This window comes from Peromyscus eremicus, chromosome 4 (assembly GCF_949786415.1).
Source record: "Peromyscus eremicus chromosome 4, PerEre_H2_v1, whole genome shotgun sequence".
NCBI lineage: Eukaryota > Metazoa > Chordata > Mammalia > Rodentia > Cricetidae > Peromyscus > Peromyscus eremicus.
The window spans coordinates 5,196,136-5,222,674 of NC_081419.1; the positions used below are offsets into that span (position 1 = coordinate 5,196,136).

The following is a 26,539-nucleotide window of genomic DNA, read 5'->3' on the forward strand; positions in this document are numbered from 1 at the left end:
AGAGCTCTGAGTTCAAAGCCAGCCTGGTCTACAGAGCGAGTTCCAGGACAGCCAGGGCTACCCAGAGAAACCCTGTCTGGAAAACAAAACCACAAAAAGACAGAGCTTGAGCTGGGTCCACAGCAGCACTTAGTGAAGGCTGGGGTGCTGCTCTGAACCCTCCTTTCTGTCTTCCGTGGACATAGAGTCAAGGTCAGATCCCCACCAGAAGCTGGCACCCAGTTACCAAAGATCGTCTTCAGCAAGGACGAGAAAGTCCTGGGTCAGAGCCAGGAGCCTGCTGTCAGTTCCACGCCCGAAGTCAGCAAGGGGCAGAGAGCCCAAGGTAAGCCTGCTTCGTAGAGATTTTGTTCTCAAGAACCGCAGCCTGGCCTGTGTTGTGTGAGCATTGTGCTCTGGAGGCCACACAGAACTACTGTAACAAAGAAGCATGTGGAAGGAAGAGAGAAGGGAGGCCTCTCCTGTCTCCACTCAACACTTGGTTAGTTGTCCCTGACTAGTCTAGAATGGTGCCTCCCAACTCCTGGGCCTATGTGCAGCCCGTGCATGCCCCTTGGCTTCGCTTTATTCTATCCCACTGTCCTAGTAAATGATTCTGTCACTTGCTCAGCCTTGTCCCTAAAGTGATACATTGTCATCTCCAGGCTTCTACAGATATTGGGGCATTGAATGTCTTCATTCATACAAATCTTCTGTGTGGGGACTAGAGAGATGGCTCAGCAGTTAAAAAAGCTTGTTTCCATTCCACATCAGGTGGGTGGGTGGCATCCATCAGAGTGCAGAAGTGCTGGCAGCTAACACTGGGATGCTGGGTGGGCTTGGGTTTATTTTGTTTTGTTTGTTTGTGTATCTAAAGTGCTGGGCATTGTGCATGTCTCCAGCCCCATGACTTGGGAAGCTGAGGCAGGAAAAGCACTTGTGCCCAGTCAGTGCAAGCCTGTGCAGCAGAGGGAGACCCAGTTGGGAGGGAAATGCTAACATGAAAAGGCACGTTGGGGTTTTCGGAAGAGCTCCTGTGTCCTGGCCTCTGCTTCCCGAGGCAGCACCTCTCTCCAGATGTTTCTGTTGGATTAACTGTTAGTCCCATCTAAAGGTTCATATATGTTCTTTCAAGGTCATTTACCACTTATGCTGTTAGTTATTTTTTCCTAAATTTGTTGAAAGTTGATGCAAATTAAGAGTCGTCGGGAAGCACTGGACTGCAGTGGTGCAGTTCCGTGCCTGTGCTTTGGATCTGCTTGTCCAAATCCCTGTGCTTGTGAAACATTCTCTTAGGGCTGAGCTACTGTCTTAGTTAGGGTTTCTGTTGCGTGAAGAGACACCCTGACCACGGTAACTCATGTAGATGAAAACACTTAATTGGGGTGAATTGCTTGCAGTTTCAGAGGTTCAGTCCATTATCATCATATGAGGTGGGGAGCATGGCAGCATGTAGGCAGACATTGTGCTCACTACATCTTGGCATGCAGACAATAGGAAATTAACTGATGGAAATCCTGGGTGGTAGATATCCTGAGCGTAGGAAACTTCAAAGCCCACCCTCACAGTGACATACTTCTCCAATAAGGCCATACACATGCCAACAAACCACACCTCCTAATAGTGCCATTCCCTGTGAAATTTTGGGGGCCAATCACATTCAAACTACCACAACTACTTTCTTCAGGAGTGGTTTCCTAAGAACAGTGAAGCAGGTACCCACTCTGTGCCATGAAAAAAGCTGCTAGCTATCTTTTTTTCTTTTTGAGACAGGATCTCATAGCACAGGCTAGCCTTGACTTCTCTGTGTAGCTGAGGCTGACCTTGAACTTCTTATTCTCCATCTTCCACACCCAGAGTACTATGGTTACAGGCATGCACTAGCATGTCCAGTTTCATATGGTACTAGGGATCTAGGGTCTGATGCATGCTAGGCAAGCACTTGGCTAACTGAGCTACATCCCAAGCCATCCACTAGTTAGCTTCTTTTTTAATTAAAATATAATTATGTCATTTTTCTCCACTAGTAATCTTAACATACTGCTACTGGGGGGACCCCCAAAAATAGCAGCAATGAAAAAGAGAAGCCAGCAAGTCCACGCTGGCAGTGCAGCTCAGGAGGAGCGCTTCCCCTGCACAGGCTGAGTGTCCTCCCCAGCACCACACACAGAGTCTAGCTACCTAAGATTTTCTCCAAAGAAATTGCACCAGTTAGGTGCTTGGTAAGCTGCCTCTGAACGTGCTCACTTAGAAAGTATGGAAAGTTATCCATGTGGCATCTCTTCAGTCAACATTATTTACACAGCCTTTCCCTTGGTTCTGTAATGGTTGACACAGTAATATTTGCAACATGCCACTTTGATTTGCTACTTCTGCTGCCCAGTAATTACGTTTGGGGACTTGAAGAGGTGGAGGCCATGAGATTTGTTTGTTTTGGTGATGGGTGTTAGATTAGCTGGAGCTCTGTGAAATGGTACTGTGATGTATGATGTGTGAGGTGAACTAGGCAGTGACGGCTTTTAAATGTCTGTGCTTCTAGATGGTTCGAAGACTAGAAGAAGTGCAGTGGATTCCAAGGTAAGCGTGGACCTCCTTCCTGCTCAGCTTCTCTGGATGTGTATGTGTGCTTGCATGTATGTGTGTATGTGCATGTATGTATGCATGGCATGTGGCTTGTGTTTGGAGAGACAGCATCAACACACCAAAACCATTTTGAACTTACATGGAGTGCTACATTGCTCAGCACAGGGGAAGCCCAAGCGGTGAGGGCGCACCCTAAGACAGACCTGGGGTAGCACAGGTAGTGCAGGGTGCTGACATGCAGGCCATGGGTTGCCTCAAGCCTTTGACCAGGTATTTATTGGAGCTTGTGGTTCTGAAAACACTGTGCAGGGTCAACAGGGTGATGAGACAGGGTTGAGGACTGGACTTGCCTAGAGCTTTGAAATGTGAAACAAGGTTCTGTCTGGGGGAGATGGAAGCGTGGAAGGGAAGGGGAGAGAGAGGTGTCGCTGCACAGAAGTGAGCAGAAGAGCAGAGAAGATTTGCTTTGGAATGTCCTGATTCTTCAGTGAGGGGACTGTATTGTTTGTTTGCAGACGGAGTCTCTTGTAACCCAGGCTGGCTTCACCTTGTTACATAGCCAAGGTTGGCCTTGAACTCCCCATCATCCTGCCTCAGCCTTCCAAGCTAGGATCACGGGTGCACATCCCAGGCCTAGCTTTGCTTGCTCGTTTGTCTTCTTCCTTCTAACCGTTTTGTGAAGGTGTGATTGGGCGACAATAAACTGCCCGTATTTACAGGGGCAGTTAGATACATTTGACCTGTCACTCAAGATGGTGGATGTGTTCATCACCTCCAAGGCTTCTCCTGCCCCTTTTTTTTCATCCTGTGCCCAGGGAACAGTCACTGCAGTAGACAACAGTTTAGGGGGCCTTAGAGAAATGAGCCACACAGGATGTATTCTTTGTTGCCTTTGCTCAACATCACCGTCAGAGTTTATTTTGCTCCTGTGTGTATGTAGCTTGTTTCTTTCCATGGCTTGCTGTTAATCTCTTGGCTTGTGCAGAAGACAGTGCTCTGATATTTAAAGTTGGGAACAGAGTCTAGGTGGGCTGTTCAGCCCTGCCCAGAGCAGCATCCTTGGTCCCACAGGAGCTGTGGAGTAGAGAGCAGCTCACAGGAAGACTAGAGAGGGAGTAGAGAGTAACCAGGAGGGAAGGAATTGGGAAAGGGAGCTGCCTTCTCAGACAGGATCTCAGATCTATCTGGAAAGACAGTGAAAGGCTTTGTCAGAGCTCTCAAAGGTCAGCAGTGTTGGTGTTGTAGAAGGGATTTTTTTTTTTAGTTAGCTTTAATTTATTTTTATTTTATGTGTATTAGTGTCCTAGTTAGGGATATTTTTGCCATGATGAAACACCATGACCAAAACAAGCTGGGGGGGGAAGGGTTTATTTGGCTCACATTTCTACACCATAGTCCATCACTGAAGGATATCAAGACAGGAACTCAAGCAAGTCAGGAACCTGGAGGAGGAGCTGATGCAGAGAGGCCATGGAGGGGTACAGTTTACTGGCTTGCTCCTCATGGCTTGCTCAGCCTGCTTTCTTATAAAACCCAGGACTACCAGCCCAGGGATGGCACTACCCACAATGGCCTAGGCCCTCTCTCATCAGTCACTAATTAAGAAAATATGCTACAGCCAGATTTTTGGGGTGCGTTTTCTCAGTTGAGTTTCCCTCCTTGCAGATGACTCTGGCTTGTATTGAGTTGATGTAAAACTAACTAGCACAATGAATATTTCCCTGCATGTATGTGTATGTACCATCTGTGTGCCTATGCCCCTGTTGGCCAGAAGAGGGTGTTGGATCCTTTGGAACTGTAGTTAGAGTGAGTTTGTAAGTCACCATGTGGGTACTGGGAACCAAACCTGGGTTCTCTGTAAAAGCAGCAAGTGTTCTTAACAACTAAACCATCTCTCCAGCTCACTAGCTTTAATTTTTTGTTTGTTTGTTTGCTTTGTTGTTTTTTGAGACTGGGTTTCTCTGTGTAGCCTTGACCTTCCTAGAACTTGCTCTGTAGACCAGGCTGACTTTGAACTCAGAGATTCGCCTGCCTCTGCCTCTCAAATGCTGGGATTAAAGGCATGCACTGCCGCGGCTACCCAGCTTAGTTTTACTTTTTATTTTAAGTGTTTAGATGTTTTGTCTGCATGTATGTATGTGTATAATGTGCATGAAGTGCCCATAGAAGCCAACAGAGTGCATCAGATGCCCTGGGGTTGGGCAGCCTTGGGTTACAGATAGCCCAGGACCTCTGCAAAAAATATCCAGTGCTCTAAATCATTGTGCCGTCTCTTCAGCCTCCCAGTTAGCTTTGCTTTCCTAAGCTTGTTTTCTGCCACTTTGGGTCTGAAACAGATTCTTGTGTCTTTCAGGCAACAGCAGAGAAATCCTTCTCGATTCATAAGAACGATGGGGCAGTTTCATTTCAGGTATGTGTCACCTTGGAGTGACGTTTACTCCTCTTTGCCATGTCAGAGGGCAAGTCTTGACTGGCAGCATGCTCGTGTGACACCTTGGCTGCAGGACCACCTCCCTCCCACCACTAGGTGGCTAGCTCCACCTGCGACCCAAGCCACGAGTCTGACAGTGAGAACCCTTGTGACAGTGCAGTGTAAGTGATGTGCCCAAGTGCCAACCCCACTCTGCTGAGGTCCTCTTGTGACCCCTCTGCCTCCCATGCAGGATGTGACAGAGGCTCACAGTTCTGCACGTGGAAGGGCCTGTGCTAAGAGTTGAAGGTGATGTAGTTTTAGAGGGGAGCTCAGTTAGGCCCAAAGCCCTCGAGTGGCCAGCCTAGCCAGCCCAGTTATGAGTTAAGTGTGGACGTGAGCTGTGCCTTTGTTAACTTGGAAGAGCCCACAGTGGCACACACTGGTCCCGTGTGGACTTTTGATCAGTTGTGACAAGTAGTGACTGATGAAGCCACTGTTAGATCTCAGAACGTGAAGCAGTTTGTTGACTTGAAAGGAGATGCTATGTTTTTGGCTACCTCTGCTGACCTCAGCAGAACCATCACAGGCAGATGGCTATGGTGGAAGTGAGTTACAGAGCCCAGGCTGTTGTGGAGGTTCCGAGGCTGGCTGACCTGTTGATGAGACCGCTGAGTCATTTCTGAGACTGGGAGCTGTGGCTGAGGTTGTGAGCGTCTCTTTCTTCCTTCCCTCCAGTTCTTCTTTAACATCAGCACTGATGACCAGGAAGGCCTCTACAGCCTTTACTTCCACACGTGCCCCGGCAGCAAGGCGAGGCCTGGTGAGCAGGTCTCCTTCAGCCTGAGTGTGAGTACCTCGTGGGGACATCCACCAGGATGCTGCTGTCCGTGCCAGACACCTGCTTCTCCATAAGGATGGGGTGGCCTCGGTGGGAGGGCTTCTGTTTTATTTTGCTTTGCTTTTGGTGCTAGGGATGAAACAGGGCGTTGTTCACCCTTTGCCATTGAGGGCATATGAAACACGACTTTGAGAAAGTGGGGCTGGTCAGCACCTCTGCAGTGGGCAGGTATTTCTGCAGAGGACTTATGAAGAAGGAAGTGTAGAGTTGGCTGGGGCGTGTTCACCAGCCCAGACAGTAGCAACCTGCTTGTTACCCACTGGCACACGTGCTCTCGAGCTGAAGTGAGACAGCCGTGAATGTATATTGTCTAAGAGGGATCCATCTTCCACCGGCTGCAGATTGACATCACCGAGAAGAACCCTGACAGCTACCTCTCTGCTGGGGAGATCCCTCTCCCCAAGTTGTACATTTCCATGGCCTTGTTCTTCTTCCTTTCTGGGACCATCTGGATTCATATCCTTCGTAAGCGAAGGTAAGTGCTCTGAGTGTGTGGAGAACTGTGTGTTTCATCCTGCTGGATCTGCCCCAGGGGAGGTGGTACTGGAGAGGCCTGCTGTCTCTCAGGATGTTCCCTGAGACCTAGAGGCTAGTGAGAGGAACTGCCCACTGTGCTGTTGGCTCACTCTTAGAGTTTTGTTTAAAAAGTAGATCCAAATGTTAGTGTAAACACACAAGCAAACACAGTGCATAAGCAGAGTGTTGTCTTAGCTGTAGCCCAGGAAGCTTCACACAGAGAGTGTGGTGGGTGGTACCTTTCAGGGCCGTCCCTCTTGAGAGGAGTTAGTGAGGATGCCACTGCCCAAGTGGAAGCTTAAAGCCTCCCTGGACTTTCTCCGTTGTCCGCCAGGAGCTTGAACCTGGAAAAAACCTTCAGAGTCCACCTGCCTTTCACCAGGACCCGTGTCCCCAAACCCTGGGGCTCTGACTTTCTGTCCTCTGTTGTTGAGGGGAGTGGCTACATAGGTATGAATTCCATGGCTCCCTGCCCAGAAATCTTAGAACAAAATAGTGTAAAGCGTTTTTACATTAAAAGACCCATAGAATTAGGGTGTGTAAACCTGATATACTGTTACCCAAAACTCACATGATAATTAAAGTGCCCTAGATACCCCTCCCTGGAGCACTGGGGCAGAAGCTGAAACCCTTGGTGTCTTGATTGCCTTTTAACAGACACCCAGAGTCTTGGATGTGGACACTTTTAAAAGAATCTTGTGCTGGGCGGTGGTGGTGCACGCCTTTAACCCCAGCACTTAGGAGGCAGAGGCCGGTGGATCTCTATGAATTCGAGGCCAGCCTGGTCTACAGAGTGAATTCTAGGATAGCCTAGGGCTACACAAAGAAATCTTGTGTCCAAAAAAAAAAAAAGAATCTTGCATGCTGGCAAGATGGCTTAAATGGGTAAAACCACTTGCTGGCCAGCCTGTTGAGTTCAGTCCCCTGGTTCTGTGTGGTTGAAAGAAAAAACCGACTCCTGCAAGTTGTCCTCTGACCTGAGCGTGTTCACGCAGCACACACTGGCCTGTGACTTCTTGTCTGCCCCTTTTCACTGTGCTTCTTCATCTACAAAACTGGGGCAGTGATAACTGCCCTTCTTTCTGCCGAGCCTCCTTCACCCTTAGCTCTGTCTGCTCTGTGTCTTAGCACCATCAGGATGCTGTGCAAATGAGGTACTTCTGGACCCCTTTCTTGCCCATGTTTCCTGGTGTTTCATTTCCCTTTAAGACTCAGCAATGGCAGTATCATTGTCTCGGCTCACTTGGATCAAATGGTGACTACACCTTTAATCTGTGGTTAAGTGGGGTGACCTATTTTGTGCCAGTCATGCTTTTAACTTTGTATGGATGTGTGCACATCCAAAAAGATGCAGCTTCAGCCACCCATCCCCATGTAATAGCCTGCGAATGTCCATAGGTTGGAACTTTGTGTTTCACACAGTCATATGACCCCAGGGCTGCCAGGAGTGTTTAGGGCACTTGTTACTCTCATAGAGCTGGAAAGAATGAAACATCTTTGTCACATAAATGAGGCCCAGAGAGTGGAAGTGAGAGACAGCCGGTTACCTGACTGAGCTGGGGCTGGAGGCCAGGGCCGCCTGCTGGTGCCTGCCTCTCCTTTCAGGTTTAGTACGCCATGCACCCCAGGGGGTGAGTGAAGAGGGCTAGGCTGGCAAGGTGAGAGGCAGCTGATGATTTTCTGTGTTTAGAGGTTGGTTGCTGTCCTAGGCTTATTTTTTTTTTATTATTTTATAGTTGTTTTTTATTTTTTTTAATTTTTATTCTAATTTTTATTTATTTATTTATTTTTTTGAGCTGAGGATCGAACCCAGGGCCTTGCGCTTGCTAGGCAAGTGCTCTACCACTGAGCTAAATTCCCAACCCTTTTTGTTTTGTTTTGTTTTTGGTTTTGGTTTTGGTTTTGGTTTTTTGAGACAGGGTTTCTCTGTGTAGCTTTGGAGCTTGTCCTGGAACTCACTCTGTAGACCAGGCTGGCCTCGAACTCACAGAGATCGCCTACCTCTGCCTCCCGAGTGCTGGGATTAAAGGCGTGCACCACCACCGCCCGGCTCATAGTTTTTAATTAATAACATTGAAAACAATGTTAAAGAAACTTGTCATCTACAACAGGGACCTGAATATTTCTGTCCTAGGCTTATTGAGGTGGAGTTGTGCCATTTCAGAGGTGAGGGTCATCAGGGCCGAATCAGCGGCAAGCCCTGGTTGCCATGGTTTCAGAGCCTTTCATTGCTCCAGCATGGGTGCTTAACTGAGAAACCCAAATCAAACTTGCCAGGATGTGAGAGTGGCCTTTCACAGTGGGCAGTGCTGCACTCTGGGTAAAGCACACTGCCATTCAATAGTGACAGACTGCTCTGGCCTTGACTTCCTTTTTGACCTTCAAGTAAGTCGTCACTAGAACAGGAAAGTACCCAGGAAATAAACCCAGAGCAGTGTGCGTCAGCCTGTGGTGTGATCTCATTGTCACTCTGTGCATGCTTCTCTCCCAACTGACCGTCCCCCTTTTACTTCCTGTCCCTCGACCACTTTTCCCAGCATGGAAAGTCACCCCAATATGCTGAATATACAGTTTGGGACATTTGTATGTTCTTGTAAGTGGGTCTGTGGTATGCTAGGTTTTGTTTGGTTGGTTGGTCGGGTTTTTGGGAGGTTTTCTGTGTATGTATTAAATGTACAGAAGGTGTGGCCTGCAGGTGCAGCTAATCCAGTTCAGTGTCAGCTCTCCATCTGCTGTCTCTGCATCCAAATGCCTGGTTCTAGCCACACCACAGTGTCCCTTGGGCTACACTGTCACGTGTTACCCCTGCAGTCTTAGAGACAGGTCTCCATCCAGGTTGCCACTATCTCCCTGCTGCCCTAGACAGTGCTGGTGTAGCCTGGTGAATCCAATGCCTGGAGCCCAAGGGTGGCCTGGAGTCTGTGAGGGGAGATGAGTGTAGGGACGTTATCCACGAGGCTAGGAAGAGGGGAGAAGAGCATGATGCCAGCACTTTCTCCTCACCTGTCACCATGGCCAGCTCCCAGACCCTCTGGGTTGGGCTCAGACATTTGCAGTTTCTGTCTTCCCTGGAGTCTCTCATTGTCTCTAGGACTGTCCTCTTTATTCCTGCGTGAACTGACTCAGTATGGTTTCCAGGGAGAAAGCTGGTGGGCTGTGTTAGCTGGCCATCCTAGCATGCTTCAGCAGCCATCCTGCCTGTCTGCAGTGCATAATTCCCAGTTACTGCATTAAGTTGTGGGTGGGAAATGTTGTAGGACTCTGCCTAAGTTACTTTTCTGTTGTTGTGATAAGATGACTTAGTCCTGCCTCAACTTGATATGCCATGGGTTGTTGACTCCCACGGGAGGCCTTACCCTTTCTAAGGAGTGGATGGGGGAGCCAGTAGAAAAGAAGTGGGGGGAGGGACTAGGAGGAGAGGAGGGAGGGGAAACTGTGGTTGGTATATAAAATAAGAAAAATTTAATTAAAAAAAAAGACACCATGACCAAGGCAACTTATAGAAGAGAGGGTTTATTTGAGGCTTACAGTTCCAGAGGGCGAGTCCATGACTGTCATGGCGGCAGGCAGGCATTGTGCCAGAGCAGTAGCTGAGAACTCATGTCTTGATCCCCAAGTGCGAAGCATAGAGCTAACCAGGAATGGCTTGTCATTTCCAGTGACCCACCTCTTCCAACAAGGCCACACACCTCCTGGTCCTTCCCAAACAGTTCTACCAACTGGTTACCAAGCATTCAGCCATGTGGGGACCATTCTCGTTCAAACTACCCCAGACTCATTTGAGGCCATTCCTATGGGCAAAAACGGCTTTTTAAAAAAAAGAAAATGACTTCATGTTTGTGGTTTGCTCAGATTGTACTTGTTGTGCACACCTTTGATCCCAGCACTCGGGAGGCAGAGGCAGGTGGATCTCTGAGTTCAAGGCCAGCCTGGGCTACATAGTGAGTTCTAGGACAGCCAGGGCTACACAGAGAAACCTTGTTTCAAAAAACAACAGCAGCTGGGCTGTGGTAGCGCACACCTTTAATCCCAGCACTCGGGAGGCAGAGCCAGGTGGATCTCTGTGAGTTCGAGGCCAGCCTGGTCTACAGAACGAGATCCAAGACAGGCACCAAAACTACGCAGAGAAACCCTGTCTTGGAAAAAAAACAAAATAAAACAAAACAGCAAAACTGTACCTGACTGTGTGGCTGCCTTTGGGGAAGTGAAGTCTTTTAATTCTTTCCTCTCTCTTTTTATAGGAATGATGTGTTTAAAATTCACTGGTTGATGGCGGCCCTTCCTTTCACCAAGTCTCTTTCTTTGGTGTTCCATGCAGTATGTATTAGCATTTGGGGTCATTTATGAAATGAAGGGTGTGTGTACTTGATTGGAAAAATAAGGTAGAAGACGGGGCACAGGTGGGAGCTGAGGGGGAAAAGTGTTTCTTATAAAGCCCCTTGTGCAGAGAACTGGCCGTGGGCCAGTGAGCTCAGCCTCCCATCCTACTTTCAAACCACAGTCTCTCCAGAACACTGGCTTTTGTTCTTTGTTTTTGAGACAGTCTTACTCTGTAGCCCAGGCTGGCCTTGAACTCGTGATTCTCCTGGTTTAGCCTCCTGAGTGCTGGGATTATAGATGTGAGTCTTTGTGCACATCAGACACACTTCCCCTAGTTTCTGTCATCTGGAGATGAGTGTGCCCCCTGCCAGGTCGTTCCTGGACTTCCCTCATTTTACTAAGCATCCTTGTGTTCCTGTCCTTGAAGTTCAGTATAGTAAACTTAATGGAGAAAAAAAAGCCAAATCTTACAAAGATCAGGAGCCCAAGAACTGAGCTTTGACTACTGAGAACCGGTGCACATCAAAATGAGCTTGCCTGTGGAGCCAAGGTCATGGCTTCCCTGCTCTGGGGGTCGGTGAGGTGTGCATAAAGTGCATGTGGTTGGCTCTCCTCCTACACTTGAGAATGGAGTCCTAGAAGAAAGCAGAAACGCACTCAGTTATAACAACAGGCCATGACAGTTACTTGGATAATTACCCCTTTGGATTTAAGTTAAGAGATTCTTGGGAGGGCCCCCGAGCCACTTTAAAATCTAGATGCCATTTAGAAAATGAGGACGGTGTGCCATGATTCTGCCTCTCAAGTTCAAATGCTTGGCAGTCCCAAGTGTCTAAATTTGGAGACTGTTGAAGCCAGGTCCCTGTACATGGGACTTTTTACTTTTTACATGGCTGGCTGCTGTCTTACTGTGAGCTGCAGGATTTCCAGACGTGTGCTTGGCTGGGGAGTGAGAGTGTTTGTCAGTGTGAGTCAAGAGAGTCACCTGGGCTGGGGGTTAGGGTCATGGAAGCCTGTCGGCTTCTCTCAGTTAAGTGTGCGAGCACACTGGTGTTCTTGCCAGAGACTCGGCAATGGAGGAGTTAGACAGTGGGGTGGGCGGGCACAGCCCATTCCTCATCCCAAGGACTCCTGGAGTCATTTATTGCTTTACCCTGCACTGAGGTGCATGGCACAGCCCTTCTGAAACACAGCTATTTGATTTCAGATCGACTACCACTACATCTCCTCGCAGGGCTTCCCGATTGAAGGCTGGGCTGTTGTGTACTACATAACTCACCTGTAAGTATGCAGGTCCGCAAGACAGTGGCGGTAGTGCCTGCACCATGACATGGCTTACAGAGATGCTTCAAGCCTAGAGCTAGGGATGTGGCTCACAGTGCTTGCCAAGCATGTATGACTCCCTGTGCTCCATCCCCAGCATTGCACAAACCAGGCCTAGTGGAGCACACCCACGATCCTAGCCCTCAGGAGGTGGAGACAGAGGCAAGAGGATTTGGAGTTCAAGGTCATCTTTGACTACATTTTGAGTTAAAGTTTGAGTTAGCTTGGGTTATGTGAGATCTTGTCTTTAAAAAAATAAAAAATAAAAAGAAATGGGGGTCTACAGAAATGGTTCAGTGGTTAAGAGCACCCACTGGCTGCTCTTCCAGGGCTCCTAAGTTCAATTCCCAGCAACCACATGGTGGCTCACAACCATCTATAACGGGATCTGATGCCCTCTTCTGGGTTGCAGGCATACAGACAGACAGACAGACAGAGCACTCATATACATAAATAAATAAATCATAAAGAAAAAAAGAAGAAGAAATGGGGGAGTGTAGAATCTCGGAATGAGTTGACAGGGTGGTATCTGTGAAATGTTCTGTCTTCTAGTCTAAAGGGGGCGCTGCTGTTCATCACCATCGCTCTCATCGGCACTGGCTGGGCCTTCATCAAGCACATCTTGTCTGATAAAGACAAGAAGATCTTCATGATCGTCATCCCGCTCCAGGTACGGGAACTGTGGCTGACTTGTTGGTCCTCCCTGGCTCTGGGCGGGGCTCAGCTCCAGGCCTGTGTGCAGGGAGTCAGCTCACTTGGAAACCTGAGCTTCTACCACTGTGGGCTGCAGATAGGGGTTCCCTTCTGACTGCTGACAGACCTAGTTTCAGGTGTGCCCTGCAAGTCTTGGTGGCCACTTGCCGTCAGACAGGGCATCCTAGATTGTGATTTGAGAGCTGCAGAGAAGTGAGGGATAAATTCTGTCATGCCTTCTACTGCCTCTAGCAGAATGGTTCCCTTCATGAGTAGGCCCAGGTTCCCTGCAGTGATTTAGAACTCAGTGGCTCCAGTGAGTTTTTCTGCAAGGTGGAATAGGAGAGTGGCCCCATAGGGCTGACATTTTTAAACAGAAAACTTTCAGCTACACTCACCCTGTGTTTGGAGGCTGTGGTCTGAGACCTGACTGACAAGTACGTAGCCCCTCAGGGAGGACCCGTGGTTTGTTTTACGTCAGCAGGCTGTGCAAGGAAGCAGAGACTGGAGCTGAGGGCACCATAGCCAGGTCCCTCTTCCTGGCTGCCTGGCCACAGCCATGCCTTTGGGGAGGGCAGCTCCTTCTGTTTAAGACCATAGCATGGGTGTGGCTGGCAGGAGAGGGAGGAGGAGGGACGTTTCCTGGGCATGTCATCTCTGGGGATTGATTGGCTGTTGGCAGTATTCAGCAGGGAGGCGCATGGGTTAGCACCAGACCTGTGACACAAACCAGCTGCTGTAGGTTTTCAGGGAGAAAGTAATCACTCAGAATGGTCTAGAAGGGCCTTGTAATAGAGATGGAGCTTGGTTGGATGTTTAAGGAAAGGAATGTGACAGGTAAAGGAGTAGCCACAGACCCCTGTGGCGCTTGTCAGAGGAACCAGACAAGCTAAGGTCTTCTGGTAACCAATCCACCAGGGCCGCCTCTAGGCAGCTGGAGTTCCATACCCTGCCATGGTGTTGTGAGTGTGTGCGGGACAGAACCCGAGTTCTCCTTGCACTTTGGGGATTGCCCTTCATGTCTCTCTGGCAGACTCAGGCCATTCTGTCTGTTGACTCCTCCCCTGGCCTGAGCTGGGTGTGAAGAAGCCTCTGTCCTGCTGACTCCTGAAGAATGAACACATGAGGCCACATTGACTGTCACCCCAAGGAAGTAGGATGTTTGAAACCAAAGATGAGGAGTTAGTGTTAGACAACGGGACTGGTCTGGGAAGCTCTTGACCAGTCAGCATCCTTTTCCATGGGGAGCACCAGAGAGTTTCTTTTCTCTTTCCCTTTTGTTTCTCTTGTGCTTGGCATGGAACCAGGACCTTGAACAGGCAGGGCAAACAGTGTGCTGAGCCCCACCTAACCCTTACCTGAAGCAGAAGTGAGTAACTTGGTGTTAAGAGCACTGTGGGGCGTGGCTCAGCGTGCTCTGGGAACAGCCTCTTTCATGCAGAGTGCTTGAATCTGGGTTTACATTTCTAGGCTAGGACCAAAGCCAGCCAGTCCATCCCACTCCACTCACCGAGCTGGGGTTAGAGTTGTGTTCAGGACACCTGGCTTGTAAAGTGGGTGCTGGGATCCAGCCTCTGTGCCTCGTGGTTGCTCGGCAGGCACTGTAACTGCTGTGCTAGCTCTCCAGTCTCCACAGGTCTCATCTTCATCTCTGCATCACAGCTCATGGGTTCTCTAAAGGAAGTAGCATAAATCAGAAACTTCGCTGAGGCACAGTGTGTGCGGTCTCAAATAAGCCCGTTGGAAAACTGTTCATAACCTGCTGAGAACCCAAGGGCAGGGCTACAATCACAAGGCAAAGCTTTGATTGTGGAAATAGAAGCAAGACATGGAGGCAGATGAGCTTCAGGAAGACCTGTGTCCTGTGCAGTGTAGGGGACCGGACTGGCTAGCCCATGTGAATAACAGAGCAGTCACTGAACTCTGCATTTCTTGCCATCCCAACCTCGGGTCTTTGTATCAGCCACTTAGAATTGTTGTCCCTGAGGACCAAGAATTCTCAGGAAGAGCTGGGCCTGAGGAGTGTTGACATCCTGGCTATGTGGGATGTGAAGTGCCACCTTCCCAGTAGCTTTTGAGACTGCCTGAGGCTTTGAGTGTCCCAAAGCAAAGTGTTTTCATTACCCATTGCTACATACCACCCCAAACTTAATGATTTGAGGCAACACCAAGTAGTAAATCTCTATATCTTTGGGCCAGGGATTTAGAGGTGTCTTAATTGGATAGGCCTGACTTGGGGCCTGGTTGCAGTCTGACGGTGGCTGGGGTCTGGTGTGGGGGGCCATCCCACCCTCACTTTCCCCCAGAGTATTCTTGAGTAGGAGCAGCAAGAAATATTAGATAGAAGTAAAGAGGGGAGAGAAACAGAAAATACAAGGTAGCCTCAGAAAGGCCTGGATCCTAATCCATCCGGCCCCGACTGTCCCTGCCCTAGGGTATTTAAAGGAATGCCAAGGGGTGAAGCAAAAGCCCTCCCCCCAGCACAGCCAAGTGCAGACTGTCTCAGACACCTGGTACTCGGGCTTGTGGTCCAATCATCCTTTTATGCAGACCTGCTGGGTAAAGCCTAAATGGGCTCCAGCAGTCTAGGATATTGTAGTCTTCACTGAGTCTGTGTCCTGGACTAGGAAGACCTGATGAGACAGGAGAAACAGCGGAGGCTCCTTGGACATGTCTTTACATAGTTTCTCCACCATTGCAGTGAAGGGGGTCGGACCACCGTATGAGAAAGTCAGGCTTCTGCAGCCCAGCAGAGGGCCAGGAGGAAGCCGTACCCACTTTGGAAATCACACAGCAGCTAGCTACTTCACAGGCCTGACAGGTTCAGGGGCTGGCAAGCTGAGAGGCGAGGTTCTCAGAGAGCTTCTGAGTGACAGTAGCGCTACAGCCAGGTGAGCACCCACTTGGGGTCACTGTCCTAAGAGCACTTATGCTTTGGGGTCTCATGTTGTAGGTGCTGGCAAATGTGGCCTACATCATCATAGAGTCTACTGAGGAGGGCACGACAGAGTATGGCTTGTGGAAGGACTCTCTGTTCCTGGTTGACCTGCTGTGCTGTGGCGCCATCCTCTTCCCAGTGGTGTGGTAAGTAACCTTGGGAGGGCAGCGTGGATACAGCCAGAGCATGTACAGCCAGAGTCACACAGGCTGTCTGAGAAAGACGGCCCCGGGGGGCCCAGGCCTTAGCCACCGAGAGGACTCCAATATAGCTGGTCTGGACTCTAGGCCAAAGGGTTCAGTTCTACCCAGTCGAGGAGGGTCTCAAAGGGAGAGTTAGTGACAGTGTAAACTGTCAGCCGGGTCTGATAAGGGCTGAGTAGGAGAGTCGTCTCTCTTGCCAGTTTAGATGGAAGAGTGGGAGTATACTCTAACATAACTAGGGTAGTTCTCAGGCCACCCAGGTTTGGGGGCTCTGGAGAGTGGCTTGCTCTGATCCAGAAATGGCAGGCTTCAGGCTTGTGCTTCAGTTGTGTGACAAGAGGTGTCATTGCTGTGTTCTGTGAGGAAGAGGCTTTGTGAATCCTGGCAGAGGTGCGGGTTGATGACAGCACAGCTCCCTGCTCGTCCTCAGTGTCTGCCTCACGGCTTCTCCAGAGCAGCTGGTGCTCGGTTAATGTGAAGGGAGTGAGGTGCATTCTCAGGCAGGACCCATTGCTGTGAGTCAGTGCTTTCCAGAATCCTAAAGTTGTCGGGTGTACTGTCCAGCCACCATGACTGTTGAGAGCATGGTTCTAGTTAGAGTCACCCTCCCGCTAGGCTTTGTATAACCCAGGTATTCCTGTTAACCAGCTGCTGCTGGTATAGAGGAGGGCTGGGAGGGCTGAGATGGGGTTCGGGTGGCACAGTGCTTGCCTAGCATGCTTGAAGCCCTGGGTTCCTTCCCCAGCACCACATAACATGGCAGTGTGGTGCATCTGGAGTCTCAGCCTGGAGGAAGTAGAGGCAGAAGGACCCTAAGTTCCAGCTCATCCTCTGCTATATAACAAGCTTGATGCCACATGAGATCCTGTCTCAAAAAAACAGAAATGGGGGTGAGACCATTCCATGCGGTCTCCTCAGCTGCCCTGCCATTCTGCCCCATTACCATCATGCTGGTTAGTGCTGCCTCAGCTAGTGGCGACCTTGCTGGGAAGCAGGCATTAGGTCCTATTCTTAGCATCTTAATCTGTCATTATTGGAACACTGAAGTACAGATGAGCATTGTCTTCGTTACTTTTCTATTGCTACGGTCAGATACCATGGCCAAGGCAACTTATAGAAGAGAGAGATTATTTGGGGTTTCAGAGTCAGAGTCCATGACCATCATAGCAGGGAGCATGGCAGCAGGCAGGCAGGCATGGCATAGGAGTAGTAGCTGAGACCTCACATACCAATCTGCAAGTAGAAAGCAAAAAGTGCTAACTCAACCTCAGAAGCCTACCTCCTGTGACACACCTCCTCCAACAAGACCACACCTCCTAATCCTTCCCAAACAGTTCCACCAACTGGGGACCAAGTATTCAGGTGTATGAGTCTATGAGGAGTGGGGTGGGGAGAACATTCTCATTCAAACCACTGCAAGCATAGAGCCACCAAGCCACCAGTGGTCATTTCTTATCACTTGGTCACAGCACTGAGAAGGTGCCCAATGGCAATACTCTTTATGGTGCACATCCTGAAAATTGCTGCAAGAGATGAGATGCTAATAAATACAGAAGAAACAGCATCTGTGGGCTGGTGAGATGGTTTAGTAGCTGCCAAGCCTAATGACCTGAGTTTGCTCCCTGGAACCCACGTCGGGGAAGGAGAAAACCTATACCAGCAAGTTGTCCTCTGACCTCCACATGGACATGTGCACACACATACACACTAAGATTTAATTACAAATAAATAGCACTATTAAATTTCTGAAATACTTGATTTCAGCCAGCCTTGGTTCAGCAGCGGCATAAACTGCCTTATGCTGATGGCCTTCATGTGTTCACTTTCTCATGAAGCTTGGAGGGTGGTACTTTGCTGAGGTCTTGGGAGTGATTTATCCGTAGATAAGAGGGTCAGCATTAGAAGAGGAGCCCTGCCTGTGGATCCCTGGCCTGCTTCCCTTCTCTTCCTTGTCTGTCTGCTCCATGCAGACTTTCCCCTGTGTCTGTGAGCTGTGCCTGTAGCTCCAAGTCTTTCTCATTTTGTCCTGTTCTTTGAGCAGGGGTTCACTGTGTAGCTCTGGCTGGCCTGATGCTCACTTTTAGTCCAGAGTGGTCTTAAACTGTCAGCAGGGCTCCTGTGTCAGCCTCCTGAGTGCTGGGATAGCAGGCATGTCCCACGGGGCTGGCTTCATGCATCTTTAATAATGTTAATGTCCCCTGCCTAGAGCATAGTGACTGGATATCAGCACAGCCCAGCCAGAAAAAGGCTGCCAGAGACTGGCCTTTTCCAGAGCTATAAATCTTACCGGAGCCCGAGACCTGCACAGCTGCCAGACCTCAGTTAGGAATCAGCACTGGCTTTCTCTTGGGTCATCCCCCTGGCAGGGCTGCTCAGTGATGCCGACTGTCTCCTGAGGGACAAGGTGGCTGCAGGAATGAGTGGAGTTAAATGGTGTTTCTGCTGCCTCTCCTGCTGGCCCTGATTCTGCCAGCAGAGGGCATCTTCACCATAGATTGAGCACCATAAATGGCCAAGTGTGGACTGGCAGAGACCTGTTGTTTTAGGGAGGGTGCTGTCCAGTCATCTGGTCCGATCCTTTCGGTTACAGTGGGGTTCAGGGCCCAAGTTACTAGAGCCAGAAATAGAAGAGAATGCAGACTCCTGTACTAACCTCTGCTCTCCGACTGGTTATTTTTAGGTCAATCAGACATTTACAAGAAGCCTCAGCCACAGATGGAAAAGGCAAGTTCCCTTGTGCTCCTTTGTGTCCCTCCCACGGCACTGGCATTTGTCCTCGAGAACTGGGACAGAGTCTGCCTCCCCAGCACCAGCTTCTGGGGGACAGGCTAGGCAGGGCTGGGGACTCACTCTGTAGAGGCAGCATGGATGGTTTGGTGGGGAAGCAGGTGCCAGCTTACAGAGACAGAGATGGCTGCGGAGAGAGGCCTGGGGCAGCAGCCCTGTGTCATTTCTGCTGTCCATTGTGATTGTGATATTTACCTTTTTAAAAATTATTTAAATTTTTGTTTTGTTTTTCAAGACAGGGTCTGTAGCCCTAGCCGTCCTGGAACTCACTCTGTAGAATAGGCTGGCCTCAAACTCAGAAATCCGCCTTCCTCCTACCTCCTGAGGATTAAAGGTGTGTGCCAGCACAGCCGGTCCAAGATCTTCACTTTTCAGAACCAAATCCCATAGCGAATCTCAGGCGGGAATACTGGGGTCTGGGAAGGGTCGGAGAGCAGTGCTCCGTGGGTAGAGAGGGCAGCGGGCGGCATCCTTCTGCTTACTGCAGCACACGGTCCGTGTTTGTCTGATGGGAGACTCGAGGGCTGAAAAGCTCTTCTGCCTCACCTGCTGTCCCCACACTGTTCCCTCACGACGCCAGGCGACTCTTACAACTCTCCGGTGTGTGTCTGGTCTGTACCAGCTTGTGGACTGGCCCACCGGGTGGAGGAACAGTGCTCTTGGAGCTCGGGAAATGGCCTGCCTGACTACATTCCAGAGTTTCATCACTGAGCGTTTGGTTTGGTTTTGTTTTTGTTAGAAAAATATGGGTTCATTCCACAGGCTTGATAATTTATATCAAATTATTTCACTTTGGGAGGTTGTTTTGTGTTTGTTTGTTTTTAAAGATTTATTTTTCTTTTTATGTACGTGGAGTTTTGCCTGCTTGTATGTCTGTGTGAGGGTGTCAGATTCCCTGGAACTGGAGTTACAGACAGTTGTGAGCTGCCATGTGGGTGCTGGGAATTGAACCCGGTCCTTTGGAAGAGCAGGTGGTGCTCTTAACTTTCTCCAGCCCCGTTTTGTGTTTTTGGTGTTGAGATTGAAGCAAGACATGTACTTGGCCACTGAGCTCGCTCTCTCCCCCTGCCGTGTCCAAGTGTTTATTGGATTGCCGACTCCTAGCTTTGAGGTTTCACTTCAGGACTTGAGTGTGCTCACTGGGCTATTTATGTTCTGTTCAGCTTGGACCCAGAATAGCCCATCCAGCTGTCCAGGCTCCTGCAGCTCTGGGTAGCCCTGTATAGGAGACACTGCCATGGTCAGAGCCGAGTTAGTACCCAGCGGCCTCTGCACATGCCCAGTGCCAGCTTTGTTCTCTCTAGTGCTGAGGTACAGCTTCTCTGTCGTGTTTCCTCTTTATTTCCGAAGGCCCTTGACCCCTGCCCCCCCCAACCCATGCCCTCAGCAGCACAGTCTTCTCAGCTGCAGCTCTAGTCCAGGCAGTTTGGGCAGCATGCCAGTGACTTCCCAGACCCGGGCAGAGCCCACCTGCCTCCTGCAGTGGGCAGAAGAGTGTAGATGTGGGACTCTGAGGAAGCACCTGCCCTGAGGGAAAGCCGGCCTGGCTGTGCTAGGGACGTTGCGAGCCTGTTGTCTGTGTTGTGTGTATTGTACTAAAAGGTGACTTAGTGCGTTTATAACTTAATGCATAGGGGGTTCCTCAATGTGTTAAGATGGGACAGTTTATGGTTTTTAAATTTATTTAGTTTAAGTGTCTTGTTCTGCCTGCAGATAGGCTAGATACCATGAGTGAGTTATAGATAGTTGTGAGCTGCCATGTGGGTGCTCCTAACTGCTAAGCCGTCACTCCGGCCCACTCCTCCTTTCTTTTCCGTTTGTGTGTGTGTGTGTTTTGAGACAGGTCTCATTGGGCAGGGCTGGCTGGCCTGTCTCCTAGAGCCTTCTTCCTTGCATGTTTTGGTGTTTCTAAATGAGCATCCACCATCTTCCTTCCGCTGCTTATCCTTCTAGCCTCTGCCGGGTAGCCTTCCCCACTTGGTCCTCTATCTTGTCTCGAGGTCCTGAGTGTGACTGGAGATTGGTCTGTGACATTCACCACACTGATCTTAGCTGAGGATGACATGAAGGGCTTGGCCTATGGCAGATAACACAGCAGGCTGTGTGATGAAGAGAGCCCCCAGAGAGGTTATTTTCTGTCTAGAGCAGTGCTTCTCAACCTTCCTGATGCTGTTGACCCCTTAATACAGTTCTCATGGTGTGCTGACCCCAGCCATAAAATTGTTTTCATTGTTACTTCATTACTAATTTTACTACTGGTAGGAGTTGTAAACATCTGATATGCAGATAGTTTTAGGCCACTACTGTGAAGTGAAGGGATCTTGACTCACAGGTTGAGAACATTGGTCTAGACCAGGAGCACATGAGGTCTTCCACCAGGTGGCAGTATGAGACTTCTCTAGTTGTAAAAGCAGCCCTGCATCCCACCCATGAGGAAGGGCTTGTACAGAAAACCCCTTGCCCTAAAGAAGGGCAAGAGACAGGATGGGGGAGTCTGCTCTGTGGGACGGTTTTGAGCTGATCCACAAGTGTGTACTTCACTCTGGTCTTTGAAAAATAACTTCCAGAGTCAAAGAAGCCATGTTCCCTCAGTGGAAACCCCAACAGAGAAGCATGGGACCAGCACTCTGCTAGCTGGTCAGTGTCACCACAGTACAGCCTTGCCTAAGTCCTCCAGATCTTTGGTCACCCTCTGTGGGAAGGTCTACCCCAGGATCTGGAGGCATGTGGTCGGTCAGACGGAGCTGGTGTTTCACTGTCTCTCCTCGGCTCATCACCCGTTGGTCTGTCACGGCCTCAGCAGTGACTTGGGCGTGTGTAGGTGCAGTGCAGACTGAGCAAGCAAGCAGATGCTGTTTGGCGTGGCTTTCGGGTGTGTGTTGGGCTCGTGTGCACCCTTTGTCTCTCGATTCCCTTTGGCTGAGGGAGAACAAAGGAAATGGTAAAGAGAAGCAGCCCATGCCCTGCCTGTTGCTTTTCCACCACACACTGAGGGTTCTCTCGGGTCATCTCTCATTGCAGTCTGCAGCCTTTAGTGGCACGGTGGGTGCCCATGCTCCAGCCTCCTGCCAAGATCTGCTGGCTGCTTGGCCCTGGAACCTGCAGCCCAATTCCTCCTCTCTCCAGTTCTCTCTCTCTGGCATCATTACCTGGCTTGGGGAATATTCTGCATAACTTGACTGATGGGCCCTACCTCTAGTCATCTGATTTTTGTCTTCTGTTCCTGAGGGAAAAGCAGAAGAAGTACTCTAGAGAGCCTTTCATTTTACATGTGCTTCAGAAACATGTGGTGTGATTGGATGGCTGCAGGCCTCGTTCTCAAGGGCCAGTGGAGGCATGGCCTCGTTCTGAATGGCTGCCATGGTCAGAAAGGAACCTTAGCCATAGGACATCCTTTTGGCACTCTCAGGGTTCTTTGGGTCACATTGGCTTCAAGCCCAACATTATAGTGTCTCGGTCACTGTTCTGTGAAGAGACACCATGACCACAGCAACTCTTATAAAGAAAACATTTAATTGAGTGCTTATAGTTTCAGAGTTTTAGTTCGTTATCATCATGGCAGGTGGCATGGTGGCAGTCATGGCAGCATGGTGCTGGAGAAGGAGCTGAGAGCGATATCCTGATCCACAGGCACAGAGAGCCTGAGCCTGCCATGGGCGTTTGAACTCTCAAAGTCCACCCCTAGTCACACACTTCCTCCAACAAGGTCACGTCTGTATGAGCCTGTGGGGGCCGTTCTTACTCAAACTGCCACATGTGCTCTGTGCTCTGGGAGCCTCACTGGTGTGCAGAAGTGTTGCCAGATCAAATAGTGATGCCTGTGTGGGGTCAGGGCGGCAGCCCCACACCACAGCAACCACCGCGTTCTTTATCTATTGTATTATGTTTTACTTTCTATGCAAGGGTATTTTGCCTGTGTATGTGTATGTACACCATATGCCTGGTGCCCTTGAAGGCCAAAAAAGAGCAACAGATCCCCTGGAACTGGAGTTACTGCTGTGGGATGTCTTTCTGTATGCTATGAATATGTGTTGCTATGATTGGTCAATAAAGAAGCTGCTCTGGCCTGTGTTGAGCCAGGTTATAGCCAGGCAGGAAATCCAAGACAGAGACAGGAAGAAGAAAGGAGAGTAGGGGAGAGATGCTAGCCTGCCACCCAAGGAACAACATGCCAGCAGACCGGTAAAGCTACGGAAAATGTAGCAAACATAGATTAATAAAAATGAGTTAATTTAAGAAATAAGAGCTAGCTAGCAAGAGGCCTGCCATAGACCATACAGTTTGTAAATAATATTAAGCCTCTGAGCGATTATTTTATAAGCAGCCGCAGGACTGTGTGGCCGGGTGGGACCAGAGAAAACTTACGACTACAAGTTACAGACTGTGAACTGCCACATGGATGCTGAGAGTCAAGCTCAGGTCCTCTTCAAGAGTAGGGAGTGCTCTTAACCTCAGAGTCATCTCTCCAGCCAAGCCACCACATTCTTCACTGGCACCTACTTGTAGGGTGACCCAGGTTTGTGTCCTTTCAGAATGTCTGTGATGATATAGCAAGTACTTGTATCAAGTTTCAGGCCCAAGTGCCTGTCTTTATATCCAGTGTGGAAAAATGGAAGGTGCACTTGGTACTGCGGTGTGGTGGGTCACAAGCCATGTGTCTAAAGAAAGGACAGCCGTGTCACTCAGAAATGAGTGAAATGAACATGTCACAGAGGAAACAGCGGGCAGTGTTTATTGCCAGGATGCAAGTTGTGCTTTTCAGTGCAAAGCACAGCATAGGAGAGCTCACAGCTGCCACAGGAACGTGAGTTTCCTAGTTCTTAAAACCCTCCAGGGTGTGTAGAGGGAGCGCTGCCAGTGTGCTTCAGTGTTTGAGAGAGCAGTGCCGTTCACTGAAACGCTGTGCTCCACCTGATGCATGACATCACCCTGTTCTCCTGGCAGGGAGCATCACAGGCGGGCGGGCGGGCGGGCGGGCGGGCAAGTTCCTACTCCAGGACACTGGTGTTTATTGGAGATGTCTGCTGACCGCAGTTGTCTCCTGGCAAGGAGCCGTTTTATTTGGGTATGTTCGTGACAAGCCTTCAGTGTGTTTCTTCTTGTTTTCACTCTCTCTCTTCACAGCGCTTCTCTGGGCAGTCGATCTGCTTGAGCGTTTAGAAAGCTACAGACCTCCTGTGTCCACTAAAGTTGTTGTTTGGTTTTCATTCCCATCTCTCTCTCTGCTTGTGCACACCATGACATGCAGGTGTCGTCTTGGTGCTGGTAACCCCAGACCAGGGAGCGGCACTGGGATTGTAGATGGACATGCCACTGCAGCCAGCTTTCATGAGTTCTGGGGACTCTTAACCTCAAGGCCTCCGGCTTATCAGCAGGTGCTTACCTGCCCAGCCAGCCCCAGCCCCAGCCCCAGCCCCAGGTGTTTGCTGTTTTTGAGTCAGGATTATGCTATAGCCCAGGCTGACCTAGATTTCATTCTGTAGCCCAGGTTGGTCCAGAACTCAATGATGATCCTTCTGCCTCAGCCCCACAGGTGCTGGGATTACAGGTGTGAGTAGCACATCTGGCTGTGTGAAGCTCTTTGTGTGATTTGTGGAGCTTATGTCCACCAACCTTGAGATGAGTTTAAGTCTCTCCCTGTGCGCTGTGATTTGAATACGAGCACAGCGTGATTGCGATGTGAGACTCCCTGCTTGGATCTTTCCTGGGGAGTCTTAAACATCTAGTCACCTGAGATGGAGAGGTCATAGGAAAACCAAAGAAACAGTTCAGTCCAGTGTGGTGAGCCAGCAACTTTATTGGAATTACACAGAAAAGCTTGGGCGGCTTGCCGGGACCGGTATCTCCAAGAAGTCCCTCCCAGTCTCATTGAAGATAGCAGTATGAGAGCTGGGACAAATACTGATATTTCAGTAAACTTTCAGTTTCATTCATTAGTCATTAGTGATGCTATACGTATTTCCAGGAGCTTATTGGCCATAGTATATCTTCTTTGGAAAATGTCATTTCAAGTCGTTTGCTCATGTTCTGGATCATGCTGTCCTCCCAAGGGTCCATGTGCTGGAGCTTGGTCCTTGGTGTGATGCCCAAGAGATGGAACCTTTAGGAGATGGTCCTGGTAGAAGGTGACCAGGTGCGCACAAGGAATGGCCAGGTCTTCTAGGGAGTGTGTTTTCAGTTTCACAGGAACACAGTATGTGGGTTTCTTTTGTTGTTGTTGATGGTAAAATGGTGCTGGTTGGTTGGCAGAAAAGTCACGGGCCATGGCAGAACCCAATGTTAGAAAGAGCTTTATTAGAAAGAAGCCAGGCCTGGAGAAACAGGAAGAGAGAGAGAGAGGCGCAGAGAGGAAGCACAGAAAGAAGAGTGCAGAGAGAGAGTGTGGGGGTCCGTGTCTGGCTTTTTTTTTTTTTTTTTTTTTGGTTTTTCGAGACAGGGTTTCTCTGTGTAGCTTTGTTCCTTTCCTGGATCTTGCTCTGTAGACCAGGCTGGCCTCGAACTCACAAAGATCCTCCTGGCTCTGCCTCCCAAGTGGTGGGATTAAAGGCGTGCGCCACCACCACCCGGCTAAGAAAGTAATACTTTAAAAGTCATTTTATTTTATTTTATTTTTTATTTATTTATTTTGGTTTTTCGAGACAGGGTTTCTCTGTGTAGCTTTGCATCTTTCCTGGATCCGTGTCTGGCTTTTTAAGGCAGGGACTGTGTGACCACGCAGCCCGCGCCCCCTGATGACATAAGATGTTCGACCTGGAAGAGTGAGAGCAGGATCCTAACAGTTGTTTAACATTTATTTGTCTGTATACATGTATGTGCCATGGCACATGTATAGTGATCAGAGGAAGTTGTATGGGAGTCCGTTCTCTCCTTCTACCTTGTGGTCCTGGGGATTGAACTCAGGTCATCAGGCACTTTTGCCCACTGAGCCATCTTGCTGGCCCCAGAACACAGTGGTAAAAGTCGCCTAACACCCCTTGAATGCCTTTTCTGCCCGCATTATTCACCACTGGTACGTGCTGCCTCCCTTTTGAGCCATGTACCGGAAGGTGTGGTGTTAGACTGACCTCCAGATCGGAGAGCTACAGAACTTCTTGCCTTTAGTTCCGGCTTCATGCTGCACAGAGGGAGGTTGTTTGTGCTTTTGTTGTTGATACAGGGTCTTCTGGTTTTCCTAGACAGGTTACTACCATTGCACCCTTGCAGCAGCCACAGCCAGTCTGTGTTGTGAACATGAAGCAGGGACATGAGAGCACAGTGACTGCCATTCTGGAACTCTACTGGCCATTCCAAGCTTATGGGAGGAAGTTTAATGATAGGTGCTGCTGGAGCAAGCCATTGGCTGCTTCAGAGAACTGGATCATGTTCTATTTATTTTATTTTATTTTTAAGTGTGTGTGTGTGTGCACAGGCTCGCACACGCGTGTGCATGTGCATATACCTATGGGTATCAGATAAGTGCAGATGCCCCTGGAGCTAAGTTACAGGGTGTTGTAGCTGCCTGATGTGGATGCTGGGAATCGAATCCTCTGCAAGAGCAGTGCACTCTTAAGGGCTGAGTGATTGCTCCAGCTCTCATACTGCTATCTCAACTTTTTTTTTTTATTTTAAAGAAACATCTGGGGCTGGGGAGATGGCTCAGCAGTTAAGAGCACTGACTGTTCTTCTAGAGGTCCTGAGTTCAATTCCCAGCAACCACATAGTGGCTCACAACCACCTGTAATGAGATCTGGTGCCTTCTTCTGGCCTGCAAGGATACATGCAGGCAGAACACTGTATATAAATAAATACATAATAAATATTAAAAGAAAAAGGGAATTAAATTTAAAGAAAGAAAAAGAAACATCTGTATCCCAGGCTAGCCTCGACTCAACTATATAGCCAGGATT

The 26,539-nt window shown here is 49.4% G+C and overlaps 1 protein-coding gene across 1 annotated transcript in view; it reads left to right on the forward strand.

The window, feature by feature from the left end:
• Positions 1 to 26,539, forward strand: part of Gpr107 (G protein-coupled receptor 107) — a 62,217-nt gene that overhangs the window by 20,987 nt on the left and 14,691 nt on the right. Inside the window, exons 5-14 of the mRNA XM_059260025.1 lie at positions 186 to 325; positions 2,519 to 2,556; positions 4,916 to 4,972; positions 5,711 to 5,821; positions 6,215 to 6,348; positions 10,631 to 10,706; positions 11,917 to 11,990; positions 12,585 to 12,702; positions 15,679 to 15,809; positions 18,547 to 18,590. Coding sequence (XP_059116008.1) covers positions 186 to 325; positions 2,519 to 2,556; positions 4,916 to 4,972; positions 5,711 to 5,821; positions 6,215 to 6,348; positions 10,631 to 10,706; positions 11,917 to 11,990; positions 12,585 to 12,702; positions 15,679 to 15,809; positions 18,547 to 18,590 — 923 coding nt within the window. The remainder of the gene's footprint in view (positions 1 to 185; positions 326 to 2,518; positions 2,557 to 4,915; positions 4,973 to 5,710; positions 5,822 to 6,214; positions 6,349 to 10,630; positions 10,707 to 11,916; positions 11,991 to 12,584; positions 12,703 to 15,678; positions 15,810 to 18,546; positions 18,591 to 26,539) is intronic.